The 13,880-nt window shown below is 42.6% G+C and overlaps 1 protein-coding gene across 1 annotated transcript; it reads left to right on the top strand.

The window, feature by feature from the left end:
- Window positions 1-382: 382 nt before the first annotated feature.
- Window positions 383-13,604, top strand: opn7a (opsin 7, group member a). Its single transcript, XM_045688698.2, has 8 exons — window positions 383-484; window positions 1,248-1,433; window positions 3,786-3,873; window positions 7,842-8,004; window positions 8,194-8,321; window positions 8,574-8,716; window positions 8,949-9,140; window positions 9,673-13,604. Exons 1-8 carry the CDS (start codon window positions 383-385, stop codon window positions 9,937-9,939), a joined length of 1,269 nt encoding a protein of 422 aa, XP_045544654.1. The 3' UTR covers window positions 9,940-13,604.
- The last annotated feature ends 276 nt before the right edge of the window (window positions 13,605-13,880 follow it).

Genomic DNA, 13,880 nt, shown 5'->3' with positions numbered 1-13,880 from the left:
AGGAATCAGAACGCACAGTTCCTTCCCCACATTCAGACACACGGTTGTCAGGAGTAGTGAATATGAAAACAAGCATGACGAAAATAACCAAATGATCCCAGTCCTCAGGGTGGCACTCTGCCCCTTCAGGAAAGAATGTATGGCAGACTGGCAGCGTGCTCCGTCCAGTGGCGTCATTACGTCAATGGTCCCGAGGTCCTAGCGCCTGTATTGAGAGAGGCGATTTCCTCTCTCCTTCAAAAGCAGGCTATTCGGGTGGTCCCCATGTCAGAAGTACAGAGGGGTTGGCACAGTTGGTACTTCTTAGTTCCCAAGATCGATGAAATATTGTGTTACTTCCTGGATGTGTTTTAAACAAGCACCTCAAGGTTGCAAGTTCAAAATGCTCACACTTCGCAGGCTATTGCAGTCGGAGCGTCCCACGGAGTGTAGACTGCAGCCCTCGGTGGTGGCCCTGATATCAGACCTGTTTAGCAGGGCCGACGTAGATCTTATGCATCGCGAGAAAACGGTTTTGGCATATCAGTGGCCTCGAACCCTGCTCTATGCGTTCCTCCGGTGGTCTTGATTCAGGCCACTGTGTAGAGGGTCTGTTGATGATTTTGGTGGCTCCCCGTTGGCCTAGACAACCCTAGTTCCCGGAGATCATCCATCTGTTGGGCGAGGACCCGTGTGGGGCTCCGTATTGTCGGGATCTATTGTCCCAGGCAAATGGCACCCACAACCGAAGATATGGGATCTGTGGGTTTGGCCTCTGAAAGGTTAAATTTCACGGCTAGGGGTTGTGCCTCGAACGTGATTATGACTGTACAGTCAGTGCGTGCGTCCTCTACGAGAGGGTTGTGTATATTTAAGTGGTGTGCTATTGAGGGTTGGTGTCAAGTTAAAGGAGTTTCTCCCTTTTGAGAGGTCTTTGGTGGACATTTTAATGTTCTTACAAGAGATTTTTGAGCAGGGCCTTTCTTTTTCCACATTGAAGGTTTATATGGCAGGTGTCATGTAGCTGTTGACGGCTTTACCCCGGGGTCTCATCATCTGGTGGTGCAGTTACTGAAGGCCCCCGGGGTCTCATCATCTGGTGGTGCAGTTACTGAAGGCCCTCGGGGTCTCATCCTCTGGTGGTGCAGTTACTGAAGGCCCCCGGGGTCTCATCCTCTGGTGGTGCAGTTACTGAAGGCCCCCGGGGTCTCATCCTCTGGTGGTGCAGTTACTGAAGGCCCCCGGGGTCTCATCCTCTGGTGGTGCAGTTACTGAAGGCCCCCGGGGTCTCATTCTCTGGTGGTGCAGTTACTGAAAGGCCCATGGCACTGACCTGGGATCTGGCTTTGGTCCTGTACTCTCTGTGTGAGCCTCCATTTGAACTATTGGAGTCTGTAGACCTGAAGGTCCTTTCCTACAAGACTGCCCTGCTCATGGCCTTGACGTCGCACTCAGTACACTCTTCCTGTTTGGAGTTTGCGCCTGGGGACTCCAAAGTGATGTTACGTCCTAATGTAGCTTTTGCTCCCAGGGTTATGTCTTACAGGTCCCTGGCTTTCAAGCTGTTCCCTTTTTCACCTCCTCTGTTTGCTTTCAGTGAACAACAGAGGTTGTGCTTTGGAAAGGACCAAGGTTATCCATGTTTGTGACAAGCTCGGGGTACGGTCACTTCTAAGCACCATCTTTCTCATTGGATTGTGGAAGCTATCTCCCTGGCATACAGTGGCAAGAAAAAGTAATGTGAGCCTTTTGGAATTACCTGGATTTATGCATTAATTGGTCATCAAATTTGATCTGATCTTCATCTAAGTCACAACAATAGACAAACATAGTGTGCTTAAACTAATAACACACAAATGATTGTATTTTTTTGGTGTCTATATTTTAACAGCTATTTAAACATTCACAGTGTAGGTTGGAAAAAGTACGTGAACCCCAAGGCTAATGACTTCTCTAAAAGCTAATTGGAGTCATGAGTCCGCTAACATGGAGTCTAATCAATGAGACGAGATTGGAGATGTTGCTTAGAGCTGCCTTGCCCCATAAAAACACTCACAAAATTTGAGTTTGCTATTCACAAGAAGCATTGCCTGATGTGAACCATGCCTCGAACAAAAGAGATCTCAGAAGACCTAAGATTAAGAATTGTTGACTTGCATAAAGCTGGAAAGGGTTACAAAAGTATCTCTAAAAGCCTGGATGTTCATCAGTCCACGGTAAGACAAATTGTCTATAAATGGAGAAAGTTAAGCACTGTTGCTACTCTCCCTAGAAGTGGCCGTCCTGCAAAGATGACTGCAAGAGCACAGCGCAGAATGCTCAATGAGGTTAAGAACAGTGTCAGCTAAAGTGTCAGCTAAAGACGTACAGAAATCTCTGGAACATGCTAACATCTCTGCTGACGAGTCCACAATACGTAAAACACTAAACAAGAATGGTGTTCATGGGAGGACACCGGAAGAAGCCACTGCTGTCCAAAAAATACATTGCTGTACGTCTGAAGTTTGCAAAAGTGCACCTGGATGTTCCACAGCACTACTGGCAAAATATTCTGTGGACAGACTAAACTACAGCTGAGTTGTTTGGAATGAGCAAAGAAGCACAGCACACCAACATAAAAACCTCATCCCAACTGTAAATTATGATGGAGGGAGCATCATGGTTTGGGGCTGCCTCGGCCTGGACAGCTTGCTATCATCGACGTAAAAATGAATTCCCAAGTTTATCAAGACATTTTGCAGGAGAATGTTAGGCTATCTGTCCGCCAATTGAATCTCAATAGAAGTTGGGTGATGCAACAGGACAACGACCCAAAACGCAGAAGTAAATCAACAACAGAATGGCTTGAACAGAAGAATATACACCTTCTGGAGTGGCCCAGTCAGAGTCCTGACCTCAACCCAATTGAGATGCTGTGGCATGACCTCGAGAGCAGTTCACATCAGACATCCCAAGAATATTACTGAACTGAAACAGTTTTGTAAAGAGGAACATTCCAAAATTCCTCCTGACCGTTGTGCAGGTCTGATCCACAACGACAGAAAACACTTGGTTGAGGTTGTTGCTGCCAAAGGAGGGTCAACCAGTTGTTAAATCCAAGGGTTCACATACGTTTCCCATCCTGCACTGTTAATGTTTACAAGGTGTGTTCAATAAAGACATAAACATATAATTGCTTGTGTTATTAGTTTAAGCAGACTGTTTGTCTTGAATTGAGTTGCTCTTTTGTGTATTTTGATCATTAGCGGGACTCGTCCTAATTCTGCTCGCTTTCTGTTCTCTCTCTCTCACACACTTTTTCTCTGTCTCCTATCTTTGTCTTTCTCTGTTTCTCACACACTGACACAAAAGCCCTGGCTGCTAGGTCAATGCAAGAGAAAAATCTGGCTTATTTGTCTTCCATTGAAACACCATGGGGCTATTACAATGGGACTTCACAGGTGAAGACACACAGCTTAGGTCAAATTTAGTTTATTCATTTTCATGGGTGCAGTATTGCTTTCTGTCTGGCTGCCTTAAACTCTCCTTCTCATCTTTCTCCATTTCTAACGCTCAATCTAGTTTTTAATTTAGGTAGAGTCAGGAGCGTTAGTCAAGGCTCAGATCTAGTCTAATCAGGTGAGTCACTGTGAGGTTTTTACACCTTATACAATCCCACAGAAATCGCCCTCAAAGCACAGAGCAGGGGAAAGATGCTACAGAGGTGTGACTGACAGGAAGCTTTTTGCTGGGTTTGAATATTTCTGTTTGTATGAAATCAGTGTATATACAGTGTGTGTGTGTATTTACTGTGTGTCTTGTCTCAGATGGGCTGGCTAGCAGGTAACGGCACGTTCCACTCCAACATCCCTGAGGCTGCTGACCTGGTGGTGGCCGTGGTCTACTCTATATTCGGTAAGTACTACTCAGTGGTGGAAAAAGTACCCAATTTTCATACTTAAGTAAAGGTAAAGATGCCTAAATAGAAAATGACTCAAGTCAAAGTCACCCAGTAAAATACTACTTGAGTAAAGTATTTGCATCAAAGCATCCTTCACTCATGCTGCCAAACATACCCTCGTAAAACTGACCATCCTACCAATCCTCGACTTCGGCGATGTCATTTACAAAATAGGCTCCAATACCCTACTCAACAAGCTGGATGCAGTCTATCACAGTGCCATCCGTTTTGTCACCAAAGCCCCATATACTACCCACCATTGCGACCTGTACGCTCTCGTTGGCTGGCCTTCGCTTCATAATCGTTGCCAAACACATTGGCTCCAGGTCATCTACAAGACCCTGCTAGGTAAAGTCCCCCCTTATCTCCGCTCACTGGTCACCATAGCAGCACCCACCTGTAGCACGCGCTCCAGCAGGTATATCTCTCTGGTCACCCCTAAAGCCAACTCCTCCTTTGGTCGTCTCTCCTTCCAGTTCTCTGCTGCCAATGACTGGAACGAACTACAAAAATCTCTGAAACTGGAAACACTTATCTCCCTCACTAGCTTTAAGCACCAGCTGTCAGAGCAGCTCACAGCTCACAGGTCACTGCACCTGTACATAGCCCATCTATAATATAGCCCAAACTACTACCTCTTCCCCACTGTATTTATTTATTTATTTAATTTATTTTGCTCCTTTGCACCATATTATTTATATTTTAACTTTGAACTTTCTTCAAATAACAAATCTACCATTCCAGTGTTTTACATGCTATACTGTATTTACTCTGCCACCATGGCCTTTTTTGCCTTTACCTCCCTTATCTCACATCATTTGCTCACATTGTATATAGTCTTATTTTTCTACTGTATCATTGATTGTATGTTGTTTTACTCCATGTGTAACTCTGTGTTTTTGTATGTTGTCGAACTGCTTTGCTTTATCTTGGCCAGGTCGCAGTTGTAAATGAGAACTTGTTCTCAACTTGCTTACCTGGTTAAATAAAGGTGAAATAAAAAAATAAATTTGGTTTCAAATATACTTAAGTATCAAAAGTAAATGTACTTGCTAAAATATACTTAGTTAAGTATTAAAAGTATGAATAATTTTTAATTCCTTATATTAAGCAAACCAGATGGTATAATTTTCTTGTTTTTTTTCATTTACTGATAGCCAGGGGTATGCTCCAACACTCAGACATAATTTACAAACGAAGCATGTGTTTAGTGAGTCCGCCAGGCAGGAGGGATGACCAGGGATGTTGTCTTGATAAGTGTGTGAATTTGACAATTTCTGTCCTGCTAAGCATTCAAAATGTAACGAGTACTTTTGGTTGTCAAGGACAATGTATGGAGTAAAAAGTACACTATTTTCTTTAGGAATGTAGTGAAGTCAAAGTAGTCAAAAATATAAATAGTAAAGTACAGATACCCCCCAAAAACTACTTAAGTAGTACTTTCAAGTATTTTTACTGATGTACTCTTCACACCACTGGTACTACTGTACTCGTGTGTGTGTGTGTGTGTGTGTGTGTGTGTGTGTGTGTGTGTGTGTGTGTGTGTGTGTGTGTGTGTGTGTGTGTGTGTCAAATCATATTTTATTGGTCACATACACATATTTAGCAGATGTTATTGCGAGTGTAGTGAAACACTTGTGTTCCTATGTCCAACAGTGCAGTAGTATCTAACAGTTCACAACAATACACACTCATCTAAAAACAAAAGAATGGAATTAAGAAATATATAAATATTACATTGAGCAATGTCAGAGTGGCATTGACTAAAATACAGTAGAATAGAATACAGTGTATATAAATATGAGATGAGTAAAGTAGTATGTAAACATTATTTAAACATTTAAAATGACTGGTGTTCCATTATTAAAGTGGCCAGTGATTCCAAGTCTATGTATATAGGGCAGCAGCCTCTAAGGTGGAAGCTGGCTAGTGATGGCTATTTAACAGTCTGATGGTCTTGAGATGGAAGCTGTTTTTCAGTCTCTCAGTCCCAGGTTTGATGCACCTCTACTGACCTCGCCTTCTGGATGATAATGTGGCTCGGGTGGTTGATGTCCTTGATTATCTTTTTGGCCTTCCTGTGACATTGGGTGCTGCTCACTTGGATACATTATGTAATTTCATGAGAGAGATTGGTTAACAGAACAGGAATTTAAAACCTACAGTTTCGATCCTTTAAGGTCTAAGGTTCACAAATAAATCACAGATCCTACATTAAGACCTATTGTTTCAGGTTTTGGCTCTCTAACAGGAAAAAGTGTCTCGTTATGTGGACTTTCACATTTATCCATTAGTGAAACAGTTGCCATCTTAAGCTTTATGTGACATCTTTTTGAGTGCGGACCCATTACACCTTTTTGTTTGTCTGAGTTGGTGGGTTTTCCTTGCGATTTATTATCACACCCATCCGTCTTATCTGCCTGGTAGACATAGCCGTGGGAAGTAGGGGTGCTGAGGCGAAAAACAAATCTGAATAAAAAAAAACACAAGTAGTGCACTTGGCCTTTACTAGTATTAGCGGACCGATATAGATGTCTGTAGCATGGACAACAACATTTTTACAGCATCTCTCCTTTGGCAAGAAAGGTAGTTGTATAATTAAGAACAGTATCTTGCAGGATTCAATAGTTGGAATTGTAAGAGTTTTTGCCATGTCCCATTCTCTGCTATTGACATTCTAATGGAATCCAGAAAGAACAGCATCCTGTCCTCAAACATTTACATCAAAAGGTGCAAAGTTATGGGCAAAGACACAAAATATCCACATCAAATTAAATATTTTCTTGAACAAATAACATGGAAAACAACCACTTTTACTGCAGTATTAATTTACCATCCTTACAAACCACTTAATGTAAATGTACATTACTGTATTGTACATAGGCTGGTCATTTAGGTTTGTACCTGTAGACTTACCATAACGGAAAACAATGCACAATACAGTAATTGAGTACATTGAGACATCAAGTGGTATGTAATGTGGCTCAGTTGGTAGAGTATGGCGCTTGCAACACTAGGGTTGTGGGTTCGATTCCCATGGGGGACCAGAACACATAAGAATTAAAATGTATGCACTCACTACTGTAAGTTGCTCTGGATAAGAGCATCTAGTAAAAGGGATGAATAGATCTTTTCAGTTATTCTCATAGAATAAGTTGCATTTGCAAAGTATTTCAAGAAACTGGAAAACATATATCAAGCAAGTATTTATTTTTATATTCCACAAGTATCAGATTAACTGTTTTGTAAAGATAATTATCAGACTCAAGTTACAAATGCTGGGAAACACTGAAATACACTTAGTAAAAAAATTCACAAAAGTAGTGCAATGGGCCTTTACTAGTCCTGTATTAGCGGACTGATATAGACATCTTCAGTGTGGGCAATTTTTTTTCCTTTCTGCCTCTGTTCAGTTGAAAGGTGATTAGTGCGTGTGTGTGTACACAAAAACAGTTTAACTTAGTGACTAATCACCCCTTTGTCTCTAAGTGTTTATTGCGTTAACCTCCCATAAAGTACCTAAACACAACACACGTGTATCTCTCAGTACCCTGTAAACATCCCCTGCTATGTTTATTAGTGTAATAATAAGGTTTTATTAAAGGAACAGGCAGCGTTTAAAGACATAATCACGCCTCAGACAACAGGCAGGAAAACAATAAGCTCGAGATTGCTGGTGGCTCAGAGAGCTCTGTAGGGGCAGGACTGGCTGACTGGCTGACCGACTGACTAACTGACTGGTTAGACAGCAGGCTGGCTGACTGATTTGCAGGCTGACTGGCTCATCTTGGACCATCTCCAGATTTGTAATGTTTTATGTGTTTGTGTTTTGTATGAGGTCAACCTAATAAAGGGTTTTAAATTAAAATGTTCTTCTCTCTCCCTCCATTCCCTCTCTCTCCTCCCTACATCCCTCCCCCAGGTGTGTGTTCTCTGGTGGGTAACACCATACTACTCTATGTCTCCTATAATAAGAAGATGCTGCTGAAACCAGCAGAGTTCTTCATTATTAACCTGGCTGTCAGTGACCTGGGCATGACCCTTAGCCTCTACCCTCTGGCTGTGACATCTAGTATCTACCACAGGTTGGTTAGATACAAATACCTACATGTGCACACACACATGCATATTAAACAGATTCATACACTCACTTACTATCTGAGTAATAACAACGCTCTCTCTCCCTCCCGCTCTCTCTCTTCCTGCATCTCTCTCCCTCTCCCTCTCCCCCTTCCCCTCCGTCTGCCCATCCGCCTCTCCTCTCTCTCTCCCAGGTGGTTGTATGGTAAGACAGTGTGTCTGGTCTATGCCTTCTGTGGAGTGTTGTTTGGTATATGCAGTCTGACCACCCTCACCATCCTCAGTACTGTGTGCTGCCTCAAGGTCTGCTACCCTCTCTACGGTAAGACCACAGCACCGCTGACCTCAACATGACCATCTTGGACCCACACTATGACAATCGCTTGTTGTTATTGTCTCTGACCAATCTACGACCACTCTACAACTGTCTGAGCCCCTGACCGTCTATATCTGTGACCGCTTGTGTGTTTCTGCAATATGAATGCATTATGGCTCTTTTGACCACAAGCATCAAACATCACTGTTACTGATTCTGACCACACAATGGCTGACTGTGTATGATCCCTCCCCACAGGTAACAGGTTCAGCCCAGACCACGGTCGTATCCTGATAGCGTGTGCGTGGGCGTATGCCCTGGTGTTTGCCTGTTCCCCTCTAGCCCATTGGGGTGCATACGGTCCAGAGCCCTACGGGACGGCCTGCTGTATCGACTGGCAGGTTCGTCTCCTCTTACTTACTTATTCTGTCTATTACTTTGTTCATGGAGTCTTTGTTACTATTTAACACTTTAGATTATTATTTTTTATTTATAATCATCAGTGGAACCCCAAAGGTTATGAATGAACTGTTTGTACAGTTTAACCTACTTTGAAAGTGTGTCAGATAATGCTGTAAGTCGCTAATGGCGATTTGACACAAAAATACAAATCATCATTCATTCATTCTACAGCGGTCCAACTGGGACGGTGTGGCGAGGTCCTACACGGTGGCACTGTTCCTCTGCTGCTACATCCTGCCCTGCTGTGTCATCACCTCCGCCTACTCACAGATCCTGGTCACGGTCAGGGAGTCACGGAGAGCAGTGGAGCAACACGTCTCACAGCAGACACGCATGGGGAATGTACAGACCACCATAGTGAAGGTAATGGTATAGGATACACACACACACGTCATTAAAGATGGAATCCGCAGTAGGGGAAACAGTGCCACTGTCCGTCCCACCTACGTCTTTACTTTTTTGGATGAAGCGGAGGTGAGGAGCATCGCGTAATGATGTACGAGGGGAAGACAACTGTGTTCCCGTAAGTATCGCAATGTTGAGCCTCTGGGTTTAGAAACTCTGTGGAGATAGTCAGACTATTTCCTCAATACGCGTTAACTACCTGGCTCAATGCAGCTATGACGCTCCAATCACTATGCAATAAAGGTTTCTCTCCTGAAAGGACAGAAGGCTTGACTTTTTAATGGTCCCAGACTGGGCTGGGTATGCAGTAGCTTTGTCTCTCTTTGAAAACTCATATTTCACATTTGCAGCAAAGAATACATTTCCTTGACATCTAACAAACTGTACCAAGACTATTGAATCATTCATGTAGAATAATGGTCATTTCTGTCTCGCTCTCTCTGACTCTCTCTCCTCTTTCTGACTATCTCTGTCCCCTCCCTCCCTCTAGCTCAGTGTGGCGGTGTGTATTGGTTTCTTCGCAGCGTGGAGTCCCTACGCCCTGGTCTCCATGTGGGCAGCGTTCGGTCACATGGACTCCATCCCTCCGATGGCTTTTGCCATCCCTGCCGTGTTGGCTAAGTCCTCAACCCTCTACAACCCTCTGGTCTGTCTGCTGCTGAAGCCCAACTTCCGCCACCTCCTGTCTAAAGACCTTCACTCCCTCCACAGGGCCTGTGTTTTTCAGTGTCGCTGTGTCCGCCGCCTGTCAGAATAATAGAGTGATTTATTTAATATTTTATTTCTTTCATCACATTCCCAGTGGGTCAGAAGTTTTCATACACTCAATTAGTATTTGGTAGCATTGCCTTTAAATTGTTTAACTTGGGTCAAACATTTCGGGTAGCCTTCCACAAGCTTCCCACAACAATTCCTCCTGACCGAGCTGGTGTAACTGACTCAGGCATGCTTGCACATGCTTTTTCAGTTCTGCCCACAAATTTTCAATGGGATTGAGGTCAGGGCTTTGTGATGGCCACTCCAATACCTTGACTTTGTTGTCCTTAAGCCATTTTGCCGCAACTTTGAAAGTATGCTTGGGGTCATTGTTCATTTGGAAGACCCATCTACTACCAAGCTTTAACTTCCTGACTGATGTCTTGAGATGTTGCTTCAATATATCCACATCATTTTCCATCCACATAATTTTCCTCCTCATGATGCCATCTATTTTGTGAAGTACACCAGTCCCTCCTGCAGCAAAGCACCCCCAGAACATGATGCTGCCACCCCCGTGCTTCACGGTTGGGGTGGTGTTCTTCAGCTTGCAAGCATCCCCCTATTTCCTCCAAACATAACGATGGTCATTATGGCCAAACAGTTCCATTTTTCTTTCATCAGACCAGAGGACATGTCTCCAAAAAGTACGATATTTGTCCTCATGTGCAGTTGCAAACCGTAATCTGCTTTTTTTATGGCGGTTTTGGAGCAGTGGCTTCTTCCTTGCTGTGGATATAGATACTTTTGTACCCGTTTCCTCCAGCATCTTCACAAGGTACTTTGCTGTTGTTCTGGGATTCATTTGCACTTTTCGCATCAAAGTACGTTCATCTCTAGGAGACAGAACGCGTCTCCTTCTTGAGCGGTATGACGGCTGCCTGGTCCCATGGTGTTTATACTTGCGTACTATTGTTTGTACAGATGAATGTGGTACCTTCAGGCGTTTGTAAATTGCTCCCAAGGATGAACCAGACTTGTGGAGGTCTACAATTTTTTTTCCTGAGGTTTTGGCTGATTTCTTATGATTTTCCCATGATGTCAAGCAAAGAGGCATTGAGTTTGAAAGTAGGCCTTGAAATACATCCACAGGTACACCTCCAATTGACTCAAATTATGTCAATTAGCCTATCAGAAGCTTCTAAAGCCATGACATCATTTTCTGGAATTTTCCAAGTTGTTTAAAGGTACAGTCAATTTAGTGTATGTAAACATCTGACCTACTGGAATTGTGATACAGTGAATTATAAGTGAAATAATCTTGAATCAATTGTTGGAAAAATGTCTTGTGTCATGCACAAAGTAGATGTCCTAACCGACTTGCCAAAACTATAGTTTGTTAACAAGAAGTTTGTGGAGTGGTTGAAAAGTAAGTTTTAATGACTCCAACCTAAGTGTATGTAATCTTCCGACTTCAACTGTATATGTGTGTGTGCCAAACAGTGGCGTGGCCCAGGCTGGTCACAAGAAAGATTTTGATTTCGGACGTTTGAAAAGGTCCTGAGGATGTCGATATATGGCACGACACTGGGCTCAATCTCACAAGGCTCAGAGCCAGAGCACACTGCTTAGACACTGGACCACAGCAGCTCAGTTCTTTAGCAAGCAGGGAGAGTACTCAATGATACTCAATTGAAACAGCACATTGTTTTTAAGTATTTTGTTTTAAGCCATCCCCAAATCACAGCCCAAACCTTAACCACTCGAAATGAATACCTAAACTTAATCCTTTAAGTTGTTTCTGTTTTAACCCTGTAACCACGCGGAATTAACCCTGTAAACATGCAGAATCAATGGGTAAAGAAATCGACATTCATACAATTACGGCAAGTCACGAAGTGAAACTATGAGATCAGGTTGGGTGGCCTCTAAATATATTGATAATTTCTTCCAAAACTTACACTGACAGTAATACTTTTTGTAACAAATGCCCCTTTCCATTCAAATGGCGGGTGCACTGTTGGGATGCTGGACTCATTTTGGAGTCCAGCATCCCAGTTATGTGCAGATAACCTACTTCTTGAAGTGATTGTTTGACAATCGACTAGATGTGTTCATGGCACGTTAAAAGGTAATACATTTTTACAGTTAAATGACATGTCTTTACTATAAACCCCATGAATAAGTTTTGTGCGCGTGCACACATAGGAGACCCCCGAATGTCACAGTATAATTCGAACTCTGGATGGCACTTTCAAGTGATTTTACTGCTCTGAATGCTAATACCCTTTATATAAATGTTCTGGAAATGCCAATGTCACCAAAACATCTGAATTGAGCCCCAGACTCTAGAATCCTAACATAAGATCCACACTCGTAGATCCACGCTCAGAACATGTTGACCAAACTGGCTATGCGCGTGCGTCCACCATCGTGTGCATGTTGATTTTGCCTGTCCCCACCAGACACGTTCATGAAACGCAGGTTGAAATACCAAAACCAACTGAACCAACTATTTTACTTTGGGGACAGGTTGAAACACACAAAACATTCATGGACATTTAGCTCGTTTGCTATTGCTAGCTAATTTGTCCTGGGAGATAAATTTTGGGTTGTTGTTTTACCTGAAATCCATAAGTTTCTTTTTTTTGCTGTATCTTTTTGACTCATTTTGACATTTAACCCACAGATAAAAGTTAAGTTATTTTTTTATTTGTATTAATCTCTCCTCATTTGTTATTGTTCTTCTGTGGATTTTATATTGCGGTTGGCAACCAATTTCCAACCTGTGTAATGTTTATGACCGATGAGGACTGATGCATTTTATCTATAATTTCACTTTATATGTCAAGGATTGAAAAGGATTTGCCAGTAGATTTTTGACATGATTCATGATGATGACTGCTTGTCAAGCTTGCTAGCTAAGATTTTGAAAGTATGTTGTTGACATAATCAATCCAATCAAAACTACGGTAGATATGTGATTTGAAGTCATTTTATCTGCAGCCAATGACCTTGAGCCTTCTTGGATGGGCACTTCTAATGTAACTCTATGGTAGCACCCAAGGGGCTTGAATTTTTTAGCTCTATCCGTAGATTTTGCGGTGACGTAGTATCTCCATGAGTGACATTACCAACCCCTACGCTACGTATTTTCCTCTGGCTGCACCACCACCACAGAAAGCACTGATCTAGGCTGAAACATCTGCATTTTGGGGCTGCCTTACTCAAGAAAGCAAAAAAGAGACCATGTTTTGTATGTAGCTTTATTAACTAAAATAGAAGCACGTTGAATAACATGTATGTGTACATTTATTTTGCAACGCTCGCGCACCGAACGCAGGCGGTTTGGTCAGCATGTTAGACTTTTGTGTAATAAAAAATGTAAACCATGCAAGCATGGCAAAGGGGAACTTTTGAGTTATGTGCATGGATCTAAAATTAGGATTCCATGTAACGTTCCTTGGCCATAATGAGGATCTGTTTATGGAATGGTGCCTGATGGGAAATGTGTGAAACCTGTGTCATCGGACAGACCATGTATATAGGGAATAGGGTGCCATTTGGGACACATCCTAAATCTTGTTTACTTGGAACACAGCTGACTTCACTCAGCTGGTGCTTTTTTAAAGGAATATGAATCCTGAGTTTGTAAAGCCATTAAACTAACTTTGTTGTACTAATTAGACGTAACTGATGAGTGCTCGTTGAATGAACCAAATATGAAGGAAGATGCCTATGAAATGCATGTGTTTATGAATATGTGACATTTTTCTCTGAGAAAGGGAGGATGTTGGATAAAAAAATGGTGACTGAGGTTATCGTCAAGCAACATATCCTCAGAAATACAGGATATAAAAAGTGTAGTTGTGTGTGCCACATACCTCTCGTGTCTGAGCTGTTGAATTGTGACTCAACTTTCTCTATACTGACGTTTTGCCTGTTTGATTGCCTTGCGGAGCGAATAATTACAGTTTGTATTCTGCCATATTCCCAGTCACC

The sequence above is a fragment of the Salmo salar genome, chromosome 10 (genome assembly GCF_965601325.2).
Source record: "Salmo salar chromosome 10, fSalSal1, whole genome shotgun sequence".
Classification (NCBI taxonomy): Eukaryota; Metazoa; Chordata; class Actinopteri; order Salmoniformes; family Salmonidae; genus Salmo; species Salmo salar.
This window is presented reverse-complemented; position numbering and strand designations above follow the sequence as displayed.

What these genes read in the sequence shown, in the direction of transcription:
- opn7a (XM_045688698.2), top strand. Translation starts at nt 383, where the DNA reads ATGCTCACACTTCGCAGGCTATTGCAGTCGGAGCGTCCCACGGAGTGT. An exon ending in CGTGGTCTACTCTATATTCG is followed by an intron (nt 3,874 to 7,841) that starts GTAAGTACTACT and finishes TCCCTCCCCCAG; the next exon opens with GTGTGTGTTCTCTGGTGGGT. An exon ending in TACAGACCACCATAGTGAAG is followed by an intron (nt 9,141 to 9,672) that starts GTAATGGTATAG and finishes CCCTCCCTCTAG; the next exon opens with CTCAGTGTGGCGGTGTGTAT.